This window comes from Vicugna pacos, chromosome 15 (assembly GCF_048564905.1).
Source record: "Vicugna pacos chromosome 15, VicPac4, whole genome shotgun sequence".
Lineage (NCBI taxonomy): Eukaryota > Metazoa > Chordata > Mammalia > Artiodactyla > Camelidae > Vicugna > Vicugna pacos.
Window position 1 is genome coordinate 27,651,401 of NC_133001.1, and position 17,796 is coordinate 27,669,196.

Sequence of the window (17,796 nt, forward strand, 5' to 3'; positions counted from 1 at the left end):
AGGACCATGGCCCAGCATTCCCCCCGGTCTTTGCCACGAAGGGCCGAGGCTACAAGAACGGGTGGGAGCCTTCACCCCCGCCAGCTGCCAGGCACAGTGCACCACCCCGCTCTTCTCTCCATGGCCACCTACCTGGGTGCTGCACTGGTCCTTGGCCTCTGTATCCATGGCAAAGAGCTTTTCAATCGCTTCAATCTTCAGATCATTATCTAGAGACGTGTAATAGTCTCCAGGGCTGCTGGGCTGGGGGCCAGGGAGGAAGAAGCAAAGTCAAGGCTCTGGCACTCTGTCCCCCGAAGTCCGAGGGGGAAGGAGAAATGCATCTCTGGACCCAGAGCTTCAACTCCATTCCACCGAACAAGAACACGTAGTGCGGCCGCGCTCTACGAGCTGTGTGAATTAGGTCAGTTCATCTACTTCTTTGACCCTCAGCCTCCTCATTAAATGAGGCTGTCGTGAGGAGCAAGCTCTGCGTATCTATGCCCCAAGCAGGATGATTACTGCCTTGCACCGAGCTGTGTGCGGCTCGGCCCCCGTCTTCAAGGCCCTTAGCAGGTGTCACAGCCATGCTCCGGGGCTCCAGGACAGCATGAGTAGGAAGAGGGCGGCAGCTCGGTCTGGGCTGTCCACTCAGCCATCCTGCAGCAGCCAGAGGGAGGGGCCCGCCCTCTCCATGGCCTCAACCCAAGGGGTGCTCACCGTGGAGCAGCTGCTGCTGGTGGCACTGGGGGTGGTACTCCCCGGGGCGGCAGCCTGGGGCACGGTGAAGGCAGGCAGGCTCCTGGCCTCGCTGTGGGCGCCATGGCTCCTCAACCCTCCGGCCCACTGCTGGCCGGGGGGCGGGATGGCCTTGCCGTAGGCTGAGGACTCCTCGAAGTTCGGGCTCCCTGTGGAGACAAGCACCTGGCTCGGTTAACACCCACAGCCACTGGGCTCAGCCCCGGGACAGAGAAAGCCCAACAGATACACAAGAGATCCTGAAAGGGGCTGGAGCAGGCCTGGGGCCCGGCGCTCTGGGCTGAGCTGGACCAGAGGGCCTTCAGCTGGGGTGTGAGTCAGTCTCCAGCTTTGCTTCACGGGGAACACTACCTGGGCCTTTAGTTTTTAGAGATTAAATACATTAGGATCTGCTCCTCCTTGAAAGGCAGGCTAGAATGTAGAGGAGGCGGTTATGAGAACTGGGCAGTTTGCCTCATTACTGCACAAAACAGGGAAGCTCCCAGGCTCTCTGTCTCTTTGTGATTCTCTGGAGTCACGACTCACCCATGTTCTTAAGAACACATTGAACAGGGCTGAGACAGTCCAGAGCCAGCACAGGGAGGTACAGCTATTCCTCACGTGGCCACAGCCGGGCTGAGGGTGATGGTGGGTCGCAGTGTGGGAGATGGGCTTCCCAGGTATACATCAAGGGTGCTGCTAGCACGGAGGTGGGGCCGAAAGGACTCTCACCTCTATAAAGGAGTGCATGTAAGGGCTTACTCCTGGGTCTAAATCTTCCCTCCCAACATATCAACCCAGCCCTCTGCCTAAATAACCAATCTGTCCTTCAAGGCCCAGGTGGAGATCTGTCCTCTCTGTGAAAACGTGCCAGTGGCCTCGGAACACATCCCTCACTGACCCACTCTCTTGTCTCAGGCTCCCTCTGCCTGCTGTAGAGAACCAGCCCCTCAGGAGGGAGTTCTCTGGAGCTCTATCTGGCTCAGTGCTTTATAAGATCAGAAATAGGACAGTCTTAAACCAGGGTAAGTGCATGTGCCCAGCACAGGGGCTGGTGACTAAGAGATGATAAGCAAGACGCAGGGGCTGCACAAGGTAGCTCTGGTTAAGGAAAAGCTGTGTCCATGGAGGCATCCCCAACCCAAGAGGATCTGAGGGGCCCCGGCTCAGCTAAGAAGCACCCACCGAAATCCAGAGAAATGATGGCATCTCCGGCCATGGGGGCCAGCTGGGCCAGCTCCTCGGGCTCTTCCTTCAGCTTGCTGAACAGGAAGCTGCTCTTCTCAGACACAGGCACCTTGCCACTGTTGTCAAAGATGCTGTCCATGGCCATCAGGTGTGACTTGAATGGGGACTCCGTCTGGTCCATGGAGAACACCACGTCATTCTTCTCAATCTCACTGGTGGGATAAGAGGGTGCTTCAGACCTTCCATAGTTTCCAGCAAAATCCTTTTGCTCCCCAGACCCATGGAAGCCCTGAGAGCTAAGCCTCCCAGACAGAAACGTGGGTATGGACACTCTGTCGGCATTTTGTAAAGAGCGCCCTACGAGAACGTCTGTCTTAGATGCTGTTTTAATATTGTACGCGGCTGCATGGGGAGCAAGAGGCTTGAAGGCCTTTGTTTTCATTTGCTTCACCCCACAATGCCTTTCTCTAGCTTTCTTCCCAGGTGCCATGGAGGGAAGGTGTTACATCTTCTCCCAGAAAGTACAAGCGATTCTCTGCCCGTGGTCCCCATTCAGAAAAAACTAGGTGGTGACAGTGTTCTACCTGCCTCCCCAGGTGGGTCAGAGGCATGACAGAGATGACAGACAATGGGGAAGGGGTAGGAAAAACGTCTAAAGAGGCAATCCCAGTGTTCCACTGTTCCTGGGACATCCATGGGAGTCCCTTGGGTCCCAAGGATTAGCACTGCTGAGAGCTCGCAGCTGTGGTGCCCAGCTTCTGGGTGGCTCAATGCTCCTGGGCCTGCATTCTCAGTCTGGCACCCTCCCCAGCTCAGGCACCCTGCACCCCCAGCCCCTGGCCCTTGCACACTCACCTCAGGACGTAGTTCACGCACATAATGCACTGGGGCTGCAGGTTGCGAGGGTTGTAGATGACCGTCCCCTGCGTCTCCAGCCACACGTAGCCCCCATGCTTTGCAAGCATCCGGTACTGGCCACTCACCACCTGACCCTTGGTGCACACTAGGGGAGGAGATGAGAAGCCTGAAGTCCACAGGGGAGGTGGGGGAGCAAGACCCCAGGGGGAAGGCAGTCTGCGAGGAAATGGATGGGACTGGGTGCCCGACATCGAGGCCCAGGGAGAGTGAACTGGAGGGGAGCTTACAGATCATCTCACCCAGCTCTTCACGTTAAACATGGGAAAGTGGTCCACAGGGTTAAATGACTGGCCCTCGGCTGTCAGAGTAAAGGTGCTGTAAATATTTGTGTGCAAATCTTTGTAGGGACATACACTGTGGGGGCCGCTAGGGGTGCAATGCCGGGTCATAGGGTAAGTGTATGTTTCCTTTCCAAGAAGCTGCCAAGTTATTTCCAAGTGGTTGTATCATTGCCGCCTCATCTTTTTAACAAAATCCTGTGCTGTACAGTGGATAGATACCATCTTCTGACGTGAGGGAACTAAGGCCAGAGGGATTAGGGCCTGCTCTGCATCACACGGGACTACAGTCAGGGCCATGTGACAGTCTTGTGGCTCCTGATTCAGTGCTCTTCTACCACCTTCCCCCGGAGCGACACTTCCCTGGGAAGACTAAACTGGCTGTTGCTGCCATCCTAAACCATCATGGACCTCTCAGCCTGGAGAAATAACTCTGCTCCTGATCTCCCTTTATCTGCCCCACTGAGGCTCCCTTACTGCAGTGAAATGATTCTTGTACAATTTCAAGTGCTGTAGTTAACTTACTTAGACTGTTCTTAATGCAGACAAAATTCAAGGCTCTTATTCTTTTTGATTACACTGTGCAATGAGCAAAGATTTTAACTGCATTTCTAGTGACTGCAGGCAAGGGCCTGCTGTCAGTAGAACATAATTACGCCAGCTTTCCAATCATCTGCTCATTAATGCCAGCCTTGGTGCAGGGCCTGCTACTTGGTAGATAGGAAAACAAGATTAAAGGCCATAAAAAGCCTAAGAGCACATAATGTCCTCACACAACAAAGAGAAACCAACCCCCCTTCCTGCAAACCCTTACCCTCTGAGGGTAACAATGTATAAATTACTAGGCCATTTGGAAATGATGGCTTTCAACTATCTAAATCGGGTTTGAGGACTGAGCTTCCCCAGTAATTTCAATGGTAAACCTTCACAGGCTAAGACGCACATACGTGCATAAATTTGAGACACGTGTTTAAACTTGGGCCAGCCTCAAGCCTGGGCCGCCAATTACTCCAGGGCATGAGTGTGGATCTGTGCTGTAAGTCTACCTCCAGAGACCCAATGAGAGGGAGGGAGGGAGGGGGGAGAGAAGAGGCGGGGAGAGAGACAAAGAGACAGAAAGAGAAAGACTGAGACGGAGAGAGAGAGAGAGAGAGAGAGACAGAAATAGATGCTTCTGTTTAGCTGGCATTAACCCACTTGCCAGCCCATGCAGACTTCCCGTTGCTGGACTTGGGCTGGCTGGGTACAGACCTCCGAGCTCAGAGCTGCTTAACTTGGCTCCATCAGGGAAGAAGGAAACTTGTGATTTCTGTTTGGTTTGTGAATTACCTTGAAGTGTGCCTAATGCTGAAATATATGGATTCAATAAAAAGCACATTTTCCCTGGATTCAGCAGAAAACTGTGACAATTTTTTAACCCAGCTCTTTTTTTTAAGGATCAAAGATTTTTTAAGAGAAGTAGAAAAAGAAATCCTTTTCATGTGCCTAGTGAGACGTCATCATTTTTGTTTTCTGACAGTAATTTCTTCCACTTTCCCACCCCAGAAGATAAAGTATAATACTGTCCTGCAAAAATTCCCAGAAATTTTTACTATTCTCCCCTACTTTGACTCACCCTCGGCTGAGAAGGAACGCTGGGCTTTTCCCCAGTTTTACATCCAGAGGAGGGCAGCCCCAGGAAGCCAGGCATAGAGGAATCAGTGAGCCACCTGGGCCAGAGCCAGGTCCCCGAGTCCCAGTCTCAGGATGACCTTGGGAGCAGGAATGGCCATGGACCAGAAAAGCATGTGGAATCCATCCTACGATTTCAAAACTGGGGCAGCCTAAGGCTGAGTCACAGCCACGGGCCCAGAAAAGCACCTCCACCTCCCTCCTCCATTCCTGGGTCCCAGAATGGGGCTCAATCTGGGCTGTTTGTTTTTCTTTTTTGCCAGACAGCACAGTGGGAAACTTCTCTAAGATATCATAAGGGGCCCTGCTGCACTGTCAGGTCAAACCCAAAAGCCATGAGGAAGAAGCAACTGGAAAGGGAAGATCTCACTCCTCAAGAGGTCAACTCTGGACAGTTTATGGACTGCTCATCTGCTAGCTGCTATGACTACAGCTGTCCCAACCCTGAGACAGATGGACGCACTCAGAACAGTGGGCCCGGAGCTGCGCCTCCATCCCCCGACTGCCGCTCCAAGACACAATGTACCCAGGAGCCCAAGACCAGCAAGGCCACCGGGAGTCTTCTCAGACTCACCCGTTTTAGACCCCTCTGTAACCCTCTCAGCACCTCCATCTGCACTGAGGGCAGTTATTTTGAAGCATTCTTCCCCAAATTATGTATATTTTCCCCTGGAGTCTATCATTCATTTAGTACCTGTACTGTTCCAAACAGCACACTGGGGACTGAAGGTGCGAGTCACTTCGGTCCCACAGCCCACTGCGCCCCCCTCCCCCCAGGAACGAGAACCCGAAGGACAGGGATCCATCCTATCGATTTCTGTTTCCCCCCGATGGTGAAGCACAGGGTTACAGACCTAGGGTCCCTGCACGTTAATGGGCTGTATGGAATCAGGAAAACCATCCTGGATCACCTCCAAATGGGACGCCTTAACTGGGAACATGGCCAGCCGAATGCATTAGAACTGCCCTGTCCAGTATGGTAGCCACTACCCAAGTGTGGCTACTTAAATATAATTAAAATTAAACTTAAAAAAATTCAGCTTCTCAGTTGCACTAGACATATTTCAGATACAGCAGAGGTCACATATGGAATATGCAGATGGAGAACGTTTCCATCACAGAAGGTTCTATTGGGCAGCCCTGTTCTAGAATCCCTTCATAATTCAGGTTTTCCTCCAAGCTGCAAGGCACAGCTTCCACATGCCATCACTGGGTTGCCCGGATAGCTTCCTCAAACTGAGTTCTCTTACCCCAGCAAGCAAGCTCTCAGGGAGCCACGCTGGCACTGTACAGCCTTCCCCTCTGCTTAGCCCAGTGCTCCTCCATCCTTCATGTGCCCGTTCTCTCTTCTTCTCTGAAGGCTGGGGTTACACGCTGTCCTGTATTACGCTCTAGGGGGCTGTTGCAGAAGGTCATGCAGACTGCTAACTGCACAAGGGTGCTGAGTGGAGGCGCTAAGTGGAGACTGAGATTCAGCCCGCCTTGCATTCTCCAGCTGTTCTCCTTGGTGTGCCTGTCCCTCAGGGAGAGGGGCCCTTTTCCCAATCTGCATGAATGTGTCGTACAGGCCAGTGGCAGCCTTGGTTCTCTAACGATCCTGAGGCCGTGAGTCTTGGCCACTACACGAGAGGGTGGCTCTGTGAAGGAAGTGACCCGGTCTTCTCCTTCCCCGCCAGTCGACCCCACTCCAGGTCAGATTCCACAGATACAAGGAAGCCGCCTGGGGCACTCCTGGAACTTACAGTTCTGGTGACTTCTGGTCATGTTCTCTGAGTCCAGTGCATGGTAGAACTCGTAGGCTGAACGGCCGAGCAGCTCTTCGGGGTGGTAGCCAACCAGTTCCGTGATTCTAAAAAAAATAAAAAAATAAAAAGCAAGGGGGGAGAGAGACGATGTGAATGTGAGCAGAGACTCAAGGAGTTAAATCCAGAAGGTAATTCCAATACATACATTCAGAGGAACACACTCTAAATTTCCCAGTCGTACCATTCGTCCAAGCAAAAAACAAAACAAGACAAAACCGTGATTCTCAGCCTACAACTATGCATCTACTGAACTTCCACTTTTCCTGAAGTTGTGTTTGGGGAGAGAGGAAAAGCACCTAACCAGGGACTCCCCACCCTACCCCAACAGACACATGTGCCTACTCTCAAGTGGCCATTGGAAGGGGCACTCACACACCCCCAACCATGTTTTTTTTGCAGGCAAGGGAACAGAGGTGCAGGGAGGGCAATTTTCTTGATGTCCATACAAGTGTCCAGGGACAGAGCAAGAATGAGAACAGGAACCTCCTAACTACTAGGTCACGTTTATTCTAGTAGAGGGTGAGTGAAAATGATGTGGCCCCAAGTGGGGAAAAGCATGGAGATGGCATGTGTGTGTGTGTCTGTGTGTGAGAGAGAGAGAGAGAGAGTGAGAGTGAGTGAGAGACAGAGAGAGAGAGAATGAATCATGGAGCAAGGAGCAACCCAGGCAGGCAGAGCCCCATCTGTGCTTAAACCTTCACCCCGTAGGTCCTGCCTGGTGACCTCAGATGCCTCTTAGAAATCAGGTTTGCCTTGGTGGGTTCTCCTCTTTGTCCCTCCCCGTCTCAAGGAAAGGAGGGAGGGCAGGAGGTGCCAAGAACAAAGAGTCACAGTCATAGAAAAGTGTGCCTCTTCATTATACTCTGATAAACAGGCAGCTCTGAAATGACAGGCCTTGACTATCCCCTGTGAGGTGTCTGGTTTTGACGGGAAGTGGACCGAGAAAGGCAGGTCCAGTGCAGAATCCCTTCACTGTCTGAGGACCCTCTGCTCTGTGCTGGAGTCATTAAAACAAAGCCCTGCCCCAGAACCACCAGATTAGCCGCTTTCCCATGTCACACGTAAATATCATTTTCTCATCTTTGTTCTCTCATACACTTTTTCTAACGGGCTCATTGTCTTGTTTACTTAGTGGATCACAAGTGAGAAGTGATGCTATAGTCTCATCGTTACAAGCTCTATTTTGGAATGCACGACTCTCGGGGCACGGCCCTGTCATTTATCCATGTTGCAGATAAAGCGTGTGGGGAGAAAGCAGAAGCGGTGGCCCCTACTCCCTCTCCCCTCTCCTCCTCCAGACGGGCTCTGCACGGGCCAGACTAAATCATCCTAAAACATCACTTCCATTCTGTCACTCCTCTCTGCAAGCACCTACAGCTCACCTATCACCAACTGCATCCAGAATAAGTAAACTTGATATAACCTCCAAGTCCCCCAGAATCTTGTCTCTGTCTTCCAAGCAGTCTGATCTGCGAATGACTGCCAGCCGGTCGTGGACCCTCCACCCTGCTGGACCCCTCTTTCGCGGCTCTCCCACCACCACCTGCAAATCCACGCTTGCCGCAGAGCTCTCTCCAAGTCCCCCTTCTCATCAAGTCCTAACAGGCGAACACAGCGTCTCAAGGAATCATGTGTTCGTCTCTCCACATTCTAGGCTGCTGACCCTTGAACTCAGGGCCCACTTCAGCCTTTGCTACAACAGGTGCTCAGTAAATACTGGAGTAGCTGACCAGTGGGTTGATTTTCTTCTGTGGCCCCAGGAACAATCAGAGCCCTGTCGACCCCAGCACTGCTAAGGGACCTGGGCCCTCGTGATCCACTTCTTCTCCTCCACCACGGTCACCTGACTCAGTGCAGGCCGGTGCCCGCACCCAGCCTCCCCTAGCCCCCACGAGATTCAGGCCATCGTCCCCTCTCCGTTCTGTAAGGCGTGTCTGGTGTTGACATGGGCAGAGGAGAGACAAGTTCGCCTGGGGAGACCTGGGGGTTAAAGCCTTTGTCAAACAAGGGGCAACAGAGCAGAGCTGACAGGCTCAGGTCTCAGCTGGTTCAGCCCCGTGGAGATATTTCTGCACAAGACTCCAGCAGCTCACCCGCGCCAGCCAGCTAGACTCAGATGGGGAGGCCCTGTCCTGTCAGCTGGCCCTGAGCACGAAGGTCTCTGAGCTCGTCAACAACACGTGCTCCTCGGCAGCCCGGCTCCAGGGATGGCACCCGGCTGCCCTCGGCCAGCCTTCCTTTCCACAGGGGTCCGATGCCTCTCAGCTCAGCCCAGGACTCAGAACCGCACCCGTGGGCCCTGCTGACAATGGGCTGGCCGTTTACAGACTCACCGATTTACCAGATAACCGACTTCTGTTCCTGGACTAGATCTAGAATTTTCTAGAGACCCTCAGAAATGAAGCTATCCTGGGAAAGATTTGATGCTACTCCCTGAAAAGATTACATTTTCTTTCAAGATTAGAATCTTCAAAATGTTCAAGTAAATGTTTATTAAAACCAGCCTCAAATACAGTATTTTTTCATCTAAATAATGCACCATCCATTCAAAGGCACACAATGGGCATGTTTTGGAAGCAGACAAACAAAACCTCAATTTCAGAATTGCCAGCTCTCTTCCCAGTAACAGCCTTCATCTATCTTGTCAACTAAAATAAATATTTAATGTCTCCTCCTTCATTCCTTTAAACAGACGACTATAAAAACTGGGAAACACGCATACCCCAAACACAATTGAAGAACGTTCAAGTAGTCAGACTTCACAAAACCAGGAAACCCCAGCTCAAAGCTGATGGTCGTTCCCCTCCGTCTGCAGGCGCGCCGACGCCACTGGGGAGGGTAACGAACCCGCTTGTTTACTGGGTCGCCCAGCACAGCACACGAGGGCCGCCCGCTCGTTTCCCGCGGTCCCAGAGGCCCCGGGGCTGGGCTGTGATAACACGGTTTCATTTGCTCTCTCCACCAGGGCGGGGGAGCCATTTTTTTTCTTTCTTTCTAATTAAGGGCCCCTGACTTTCTGGAGGAAAAAAAATTGGTTTGGGGTCACCCATAAATTTCAAAAGTCAACTCAGTAGGGCTGTTCTGTTTGCAGAGAAGAGGGAAATGTCAAAGGGCTGAATTCACCCGACTTCAGGAATGAGAACAGAGGTCCCATTTAAATAATAAGAACCAGAGCAAGGATGAGGTGAGGAGAAAGATGGAGACACGGACAGGGAAGCCACAGAAGGCAGAGGAAGAAGGAGAAAAAGAAACTAGGAAACGTAGAGGAGAAAAAAAGGTGGTTAAATTCTGAAGTTAGTGCTGTCCCAAGGAAATACTCCGGTTGAACGGTGAGAGCAGCTTCACTACGTAAAATGACAGCACCCATTGCTCTTCCCTCTGCACTTTACCCTTAAAAATGTCCAGAGGCTCTTTTCGATGTGGAGTCCCTGTGGCTGAGCACTCAGAAGAACGTTACCCTCCCGACGGCAGAGGCAGTGCGGCCTCAAAAGGCAGAAGACACGCGGGGCAGACCTGAGCTGACGCCTCTGTGGGGCGAAGCAGCAAGCGCCCCGAGCTCGCACACCACTGCGCCCCTCAAACAAGGTCTGGCTGCAGGTTCTCCCCCGCTCCCTGCACGAGTACAGGACTTGCTCGGTAAATTAACTGTGTAAACAGGATGGTTAGAGAGCAATTCAACCATGTGAGAGGATGAAAGTTTTAAGTACTTCATAACCACCTATTCGGTTTCCAAAGAACGCATTTGCTAATAAAACCATCCTTGGGTTAAAGTCTGCTTACTTTCCTCCTGCCCTCCTGGCAACAGCCTCTACGAGGGGACATCTGACTTAGCTCATTTGGTTTCTGTATGTGCTTATAAGGTTTGCACTTCCTTACTAACACCCAGACTGTTCACTAGCTGAGATTTCAATGCCTTTTGTTTTAATGTATTTCTATCCAGATTTTGTTTGCTTTAAACAATAATACTTTTGCCTTGTGTTTTCCTCACACAGCACAGGGTTAAGTGAGATCTACACAACCAGCTCTGTAGTTAATGGATAATCAACTTCCCACCTGTTGGTGCGCTGTGTTTCAGGTGGGTGAATTTATACCCAGGAGGGTAGCCCTGGCTTAATCCTGGACCGACCCACATGCCACCAAATGCCACGGCTGCCTTTCATCACCTTGAAACCCACAAGCAGCAAGGGGAAATTCGCTGTGAATTGTAGCGAGAGAGAAGCAGATCATGTAGAAGGATAATTTTTGAAACATGAGGTCTATTAAACTTTGAAATAAATTCCAAAGAGCATTTGTAGAGCTGCCTCTTCCAAGGCGTATTCTGAGCAGATTAGATTAGACCGGCTCACGTATGAGCAGTTCTCATACATATGCCCAAACTTTGTTATGGCTGATTTCAGAACATTATTGTCTGGAGGAGACACAGATGCACCAGGAGGGCATCTGAAGTTGCTTCTAACTCAGGGATTTAAAGAAACACAGTATACTCTCTTACACCAGATAGGTGGAGAAAGACTACTGTGTTATGTCTGCAGAAACATTTAGAATAGACTAAATATGGAACTAAACACTATGTATATTAATCTGAAGGATCACCCTGAAGATGCCCCCTATTCTATTTAAAAAGTAAAATACTTTGTTAAATGTATCTCAATATGCGATGAAAGTACATAATCTTTTACTACTAATTTGTCGAAGTCAGCCTATTTTCTTCTCAGACTTTAACACTGTTGCCTTCCAGGTGTTTTGATGTGTGTGTGTTACAGCTCATGGCTCTTTCTAATTTTGCTGACATTCTCTCTATGATCCTCAGCTATCCCCCTCACTTTTATCATCATTATTATTGCAAACTTTGTATAAAAAGAATTCATCAGAAATTTGATCCACAGAATTTACAATGTAGGCATCTCAACTTATTAAAAACCATAACTCCTGACATTATTACACCCTAAATTGCCTTAATCCAATGACAAATCGGGGCTGCCCTCAGATTCTTTATCTGTAAAAATTACACAATGCTCTTTGTTAATTTGAAATTTTTATTGCAACCTTGATACTTTCCCTCAGTGACACTGCTCTTATCCACAAAACACGCTTTCATAATCAGTTTCTAAGATACAAGAGAACTCATAAAACGGACAAACGTGCAGTGGGCTTACGAACATTATAGAGTTTGACCCACTTTTTGATGTCTTGGCTTTTTTCAGTTATCCTCTTTCTCCACTAGGTGGCGCCTCCATGTGAATTTAAGAACCACCGTATTTAAAAGTTCAATGACTTGGAAACAACTTTTGTCTTCCTTTTGGGTGAATGGAATGTTCTATTTGTACCATCCACCTTGGTTTTATTAAGTTGCTCATGTCTCAAAATCCAGACCCTTGGAGATCAGGGATCATCTCCTTTACTTCCTTGATATACGCAGTCTCTGGCACCAGGTCAGATACATAGCAGTGGCTCAATAACTAACAGCTCATTAATTTAGGAAACAGAGTATAACGCCTCTGCATGAGTCGTCAATGGGCATGAGCCCACCCACTACCCTGAAAATTAGGGTCTTCTTTAACCTCGCTTCTCAACTTTACTCCCCCTAACCAGAGCAGTCGGCTCTATATACAAATAAATGGAACTGATGTATAAATTGTTATTGAATTCACTTCGTAAACTATTTACTATGTTTTCAGCTAATTAATACAGGGCATGATACGGCCCTCTGGCTAATTATTAAGAGGAGCAGGAAGAACGATTCTGAAGCATCTGCATTCCTCTATTCCATTTCAATGTTCGGGAGTAAGTTGTGTCAGTCGATTGATTCTGGAAACCTGAGAGTTAAACACAAGATTAGAGTTCTCTTTTCTTTCTATTTTATTTCCCTCCCCTATTTCCTCTCTGTTCTCCCTTCTCTTTTTCTCCATGCCGCTTTTCTTTTTTTGCTTGATTGTGTCTGTGGTCTGAATATACCTAAGAAGAAGTACGAAACAGCCTCAAAAGTGACTTCTGTGGATTCTAATTGCCTTACATTTTCATCAGATTCTAATTTTCCCATTGGGAAAATAGTCATCTTTGGGGGAAATCACAGTCCCTCATGTGTGTCAGATGTCATTAAATCTAGTGAATTCCTTGATTAAAGTGAAATGCGCCCCTCGCGCCAGGCTATGATATGCTAAGTGTTGATTTTTGAAGCATTGATCTTGGAAGAGGTATGTGTTGGAGGTGGGAAGGTGTAGAGGGAGGGTGAGATGGAGAGAGGGAAGGAGGGAGGGAAGGAGGGAGAATGTGTGTTTACCTTTCCCCATCCCAATACAAAGAGTGAATACAAGACAAGCTACCAGAACCAAAAGATCCTAGTCCTCATCAAAGCAATTGAGAAATAACATGTAGGGATTAAGGACTTAAAATAGTCACTTTATAAACTGTCTAAGCCATGTCTGTGCCCTTGTTAACTAATCTGCTAATCCGTTAAACGCAACGTGTGTGGCACAGCATTCTGTGTCTTCAAATGCCTCCGCATCCATCCACCCAGCACCACTGAATGTGGAGTTTGGGCCACGTAATTAGATTTGAAAAGCAAGATTTTGCTGAAAGTGCAATGTGTCCGGCAGACCTTACAAGCAGTATCACCTTCCACATACTGAGTCACAAAGCCCTAAATCGCTGGTTCCTTCAGGCCAGGATCAACTTTGCCTACCAGCCCTGAACAGAACCAAGAAGTCGGCCAGGGCCTCTCCCCTTTCTGGAAAGAGTTTCTCCACTCTTAGGCACCCAATTCCTCATGTTCTTTTGTCCCCTCTTCATTCACCCACAGGTTAGATGCTTTCAGGTATGACCTGAAATTCATTCAAAATAGACAATGAACGAGTGAAAACTTCAAATTACCTTCTCCGAGGATTTTTTCCTTCACTTTAACAAGGATAAAGTCTTGAGCTTAAAGGAAAAAAAAAAAAACCCAAAAGACCCTTTTCTGTTATCCAGGGATGAGAAGTGATTTTCTAGGAGAGCAGACCCGTGCTTGTGGGGTCATGTCAGGGCTGTGCTCCCCACAGCTTCCACCGTCCCGGGCACCCCAGCCACTGCCGGGCTGCACAGCGAGGGCATGCAAGCGCCACCCCACCCTGGAGCTGGACACTTGTGGGCTCTTTAGCAGGATCACCCTGTCACTGTGGAAGATTAGGGAGAGGGGTGCACATCACAGAACTATGTCTTCTCCTCAGAATGTTCGTGTGTGTACAAAGACTGCCTCTAATAAATAACCTTACACACAGCATGGACTTCTCTAGTGCCTGCCTTTGGAATATCTTTCTAATTATCCTCATCATCACAATAATGACAACACAAAAAGCCATCATAAGTGCTGACTATCAAAGTTCCAGGACACAGGTCACACAGGTGACATTTTCTCCCTATGAGGTTGGAGCACTCCTTTCTACATCTAGAACTACCCACTGGCCCCAAGAGCCTTGAGTCTGGGCACTAAACTGTGGTCAGAACTCGGGGACAGGAATGACTCGAGGATACTTCTACAAAAGTTCTTAAATTGTGCCTGGAGAGGGTGTCTAAGAAGGGGGAACCAGCCATCACCAGGCCAGTCTCTAGTCAGGGGGGAGAAACTCAGTCGAGCCTGGAAAGTAGGCACCCCCAACAAAGAACCCCAGACACCCCCCAGGGTGTCCAGTGGATGAGAGAAAAGTGGGCGGGCCTGGGGAGGCTGAAGCTCTCTCCCAGGGTCTGTGGCTTCCTGTCGGCTGGGAAAGTGAGGCAGTCTCTTGCTGGTAGCCTCATTCTTACAGGCCCCCACGCTCCCCGTGCCTCCAGTAGTGATCTTGGCCCCTTAAGTTTAGTGGGGAGACAAGCTCTGGGGGAGGGCAAGGGCTGGGAGCAGGATCCTGGCAGGAACAGAGAGCCTCCAGTCGGTGGTGGGATTTGTACTTCTCCAAGTGCTTCCACAGCCAACATCTCATCTGACAGTGAGCCCCGAGACAGGTGGAGAACGTATTCTCCTCGGCATTTGACAGAAGAGGAAGCTGAGATCTCAGGGTTTCTGTAGAAACCCTAGAAGGTGAGAGGGGAGTGGCTGGAGCAGCAAAGAGTTGCCACAAGAACGGTGACTCTGGACAAACACGGTGACTCTGGACGTTGCAGAAAGCTGGGGTCAGGTGGGGAGATCCTGAAGGCCGCGTCGGTCATGCATTAGTCAGCAGGCTGCAGTAGCATTTCCGAGAGCCAGGCCTGCCTGCCCAGCCCCTTCTCCTGGCCTGGCCTTCCTTCTCTGATGGTGGTCACTGCTCCGCCCACACTCCCGATGCCCAGGCCCAGCGGGGAGGGCAGAGACCAGGCAGTGGGGGAATCAGAGCTGCTCCCCGCCACCCTTCCCATGACAGCCCAAGCCTCTTCCCTCACCTCAAGCTAAAAACTAGAGTGACAGGGACTACATGTGCAGTCTCAGATGTTCTTCCAACTGCTTTAACAGAGAAACAATTTAGGGCAAGAATCACAGCTAACACCGAACACCTCCCATTGGACTTGAACTTAGGCCGTCTTGCCCAGTCAATACTCTTAATAACCATTACACTCTCCCGTAAGAGAATTTCCAGTCGGGGCTGGTTTGGGGTTTAGAGTCTGGCTTAATTCCCTCTATCAAATAGCTTTCCAGCTGGGCTGGACAGTAGCTGGAATGGAGGCGACACAGGAGGAGCAAAAGCTGAGCAAAGAGCTCATTATTGGAAGAGAACTTGCAGGAGCCATGTGGCCTTGGGCAGCTTCCAGGTCAGAAGCCGAAGCTCCCAGCTGGCCTCTGAATTGGGGGTGCTGATGGAGACCTCTAGATGCTCGTCTCCTGGGGAGGGGGAGTGGCCTGGAGATCTCCCGGGAGCCTGATACACAGGCGGAGGGATATGTACACACCACAGCACTCCACCACGGCGACAGCTGCCCCCCAGGGCAGCCCTGCAGCCAGCCGCTGTGTCAAGGAGAAACCACCGCATACGGTGTGAGGAACCCTTCGGCGGCACTGATAGGATGGAACAGAGACCTCACCCAGCCATACAACACTTCTGCCCAGACGCATACCTGGACCACAGGCACCGGCCACTGACGCACACAGGCACAAGCACGCAGGCCAGACGCACACACCTGTCGTCGCAGTAGGTGAACTTCATGTCCATGCTGTGGCGGCTCAGGAAGGTCTTGCTGTCCAGGGGGATGTCCATGTGGGACGGGTGCTGGATGGGCTCGCACATGATGATGAGGCAGGACAGCAGCGGCTCCTTGCAGCCGCACAGACCTCTGTGAGGGGGGCAGCTGTTGTAGACCTTCACCTGGCCCGTGCAGTGCAGGACCTGGAGACCAGCCACGGAGGTCAGCCGTGGGGCCGAGAGCACGGGGGTGGGGTTGGTGAGGCAGGCTGGGGACCCCAACCCGGGCCTGACGTCTCCTACCTTCCAGGTGGCTGACTTGAGGTTGACGGTTCGGCCTCTGTTGGTGACCGTGCACTTCATCCTCATGAAGAAGTCCCGCTCTGTGGAGACATCTTTGCTTTTCTTCCCAAAACCAGAGCCTGGATGGGGAAAGGGAGGCGGAACCGGCTGAACTGGCATTTGTGTTCATATGCAGAAGGAGGACCCTGCTGTACTTTCTCTGGGGGACGTATTTGTGTTTTTCCCCAGGAGTGGCTCCCTCAGCACGCAGGCCTGCCGTGAACACGCAGCACCACCCTGGCCCGAGGACCAGTGCTGCCTCAGATCCGCGGCAGGTGGGGGCTGTTCCACGGCTTTACTTCCCATGGCACCTCGCACGTGGTCAGTGCTCACTTCAGAGCGGCCAGACAATGAGCGACCATCAGTCGTAACCTCAGCAAACCTCTCCTGGGCAGGCCCAGGCTCCCTAGGAAGTATTCCAAGGAATAGCCTGGCAACAGCACAATGACTCCGACAAGGAGGATAAGCCTCTCAGGCGAGCAACTTCCCTCAGACATCCCTGTCTCTTCCTCATTCCTGCCCCTCACGAATTTGAACCCGCCAGGGCCCTATTTTCTACCTGCAATGGCTGCATGCAGGATCCTGCACCATTAGCTTTCTCCCTAAAGCGACGTACATCAGGGCGTGAGAGAGGCTGCAGGTCCGAATCCCCTGGGATTTGGTGAGCAAGTTCACCTTGACAATTAACTCTACACGGATCCTTTCTCAGCCAGAATAAAATACATCACCAAGACAAACAAGACTGCTTCCTTCCTTACAGTCTCCAAATATCCTGCTCATCCAGAACTTTTCCCACTTTTTGTAAAAACAACAACAAAAAAGTAATGCACACACTAAGTGCCAGCTGAGCCCCACTGCCCACGTGTAAATTCTGCCTCCACCACTCCCATCCACCCAGCACCTTCCAAGGTGCAGTCCTGCCCCTGCCCAGCATCTCAGAACAATCTAGAACCTTGTTTCAAATAGTCACACTCCTCCCTCCAGGCATGGCCACCAGCCTCTGCCCTTAACCCCCTCTGGGAGCCATGATTTATTTGAGTGACATGTCCCCAAACTGCTGCACGTCTAATGAATTGTGGCATCTTTGAATCTACCTTAAACATCCCTAGGAGAGCCCACTAAATAAACCAAATAGTGAATCCTTTTTTAAAGAGAGAACACTCCTCCATCATGATTATAAAAACATCTCTCCCATACTGGGAGATCTATGTTTCTTGTAAGTTTCATTTCCATAGGTGGGGTTTGCATATCACGAGATATTCTTGTATGTTGGGGCCTGGACCCGACACAAGGACGAGCTCAGGCGCTGGCGTAAGTGGAGGGCCTCATTTGTGGCTGTGGCATGGGCTATGATTGTGGCCTCCTGACCTGTTCACCTCTGAATTCTCCCCATTCTGCCACTTGGTTAATTTTTCTAAATGTAGCTCCAGTCAGATTAGCCTACACCTGCTTAAACATTTCCAATAGCTCCCCTCTGTCTACAGGATGAAGTTCGAGGGCCAGATACCTGGCCTTCAAAGCCTTCCACAATCAGCCTCACAGCCTTATCTTCCTCTGGCCGCTCACACTAACCCTTTGCTTACAGATCATGTGTCCACTCAGGTCGGCACCTTCAAGGAGGCTTTGCTGATTCACTGAGTTTGATCCCAAGTCCTCGATACAGGGACCAAGAGACCTAAAGTTCTACTCAGATCAATAGAGCACAGTTATGCTGAATCATGGCTCTCGAAAGCTGGAAGGTCCTAGACTCTG

General features: G+C 50.6%; 1 protein-coding gene across 1 annotated transcript in view; it reads right to left on the reverse strand.

The window, feature by feature from the left end:
- Positions 1 to 17,796, reverse strand: part of EPAS1 (endothelial PAS domain protein 1) — an 83,861-nt gene that overhangs the window by 8,337 nt on the left and 57,728 nt on the right. The window contains exons 5-11 of the mRNA XM_031672613.2: positions 16,006 to 16,124; positions 15,701 to 15,906; positions 6,515 to 6,621; positions 2,761 to 2,908; positions 1,903 to 2,117; positions 700 to 887; positions 133 to 243 (exon numbers count right to left, since the gene is read on the reverse strand). Of these exons, the coding sequence (XP_031528473.1) occupies positions 133 to 243; positions 700 to 887; positions 1,903 to 2,117; positions 2,761 to 2,908; positions 6,515 to 6,621; positions 15,701 to 15,906; positions 16,006 to 16,124 (1,094 nt within the window). The remainder of the gene's footprint in view (positions 1 to 132; positions 244 to 699; positions 888 to 1,902; positions 2,118 to 2,760; positions 2,909 to 6,514; positions 6,622 to 15,700; positions 15,907 to 16,005; positions 16,125 to 17,796) is intronic.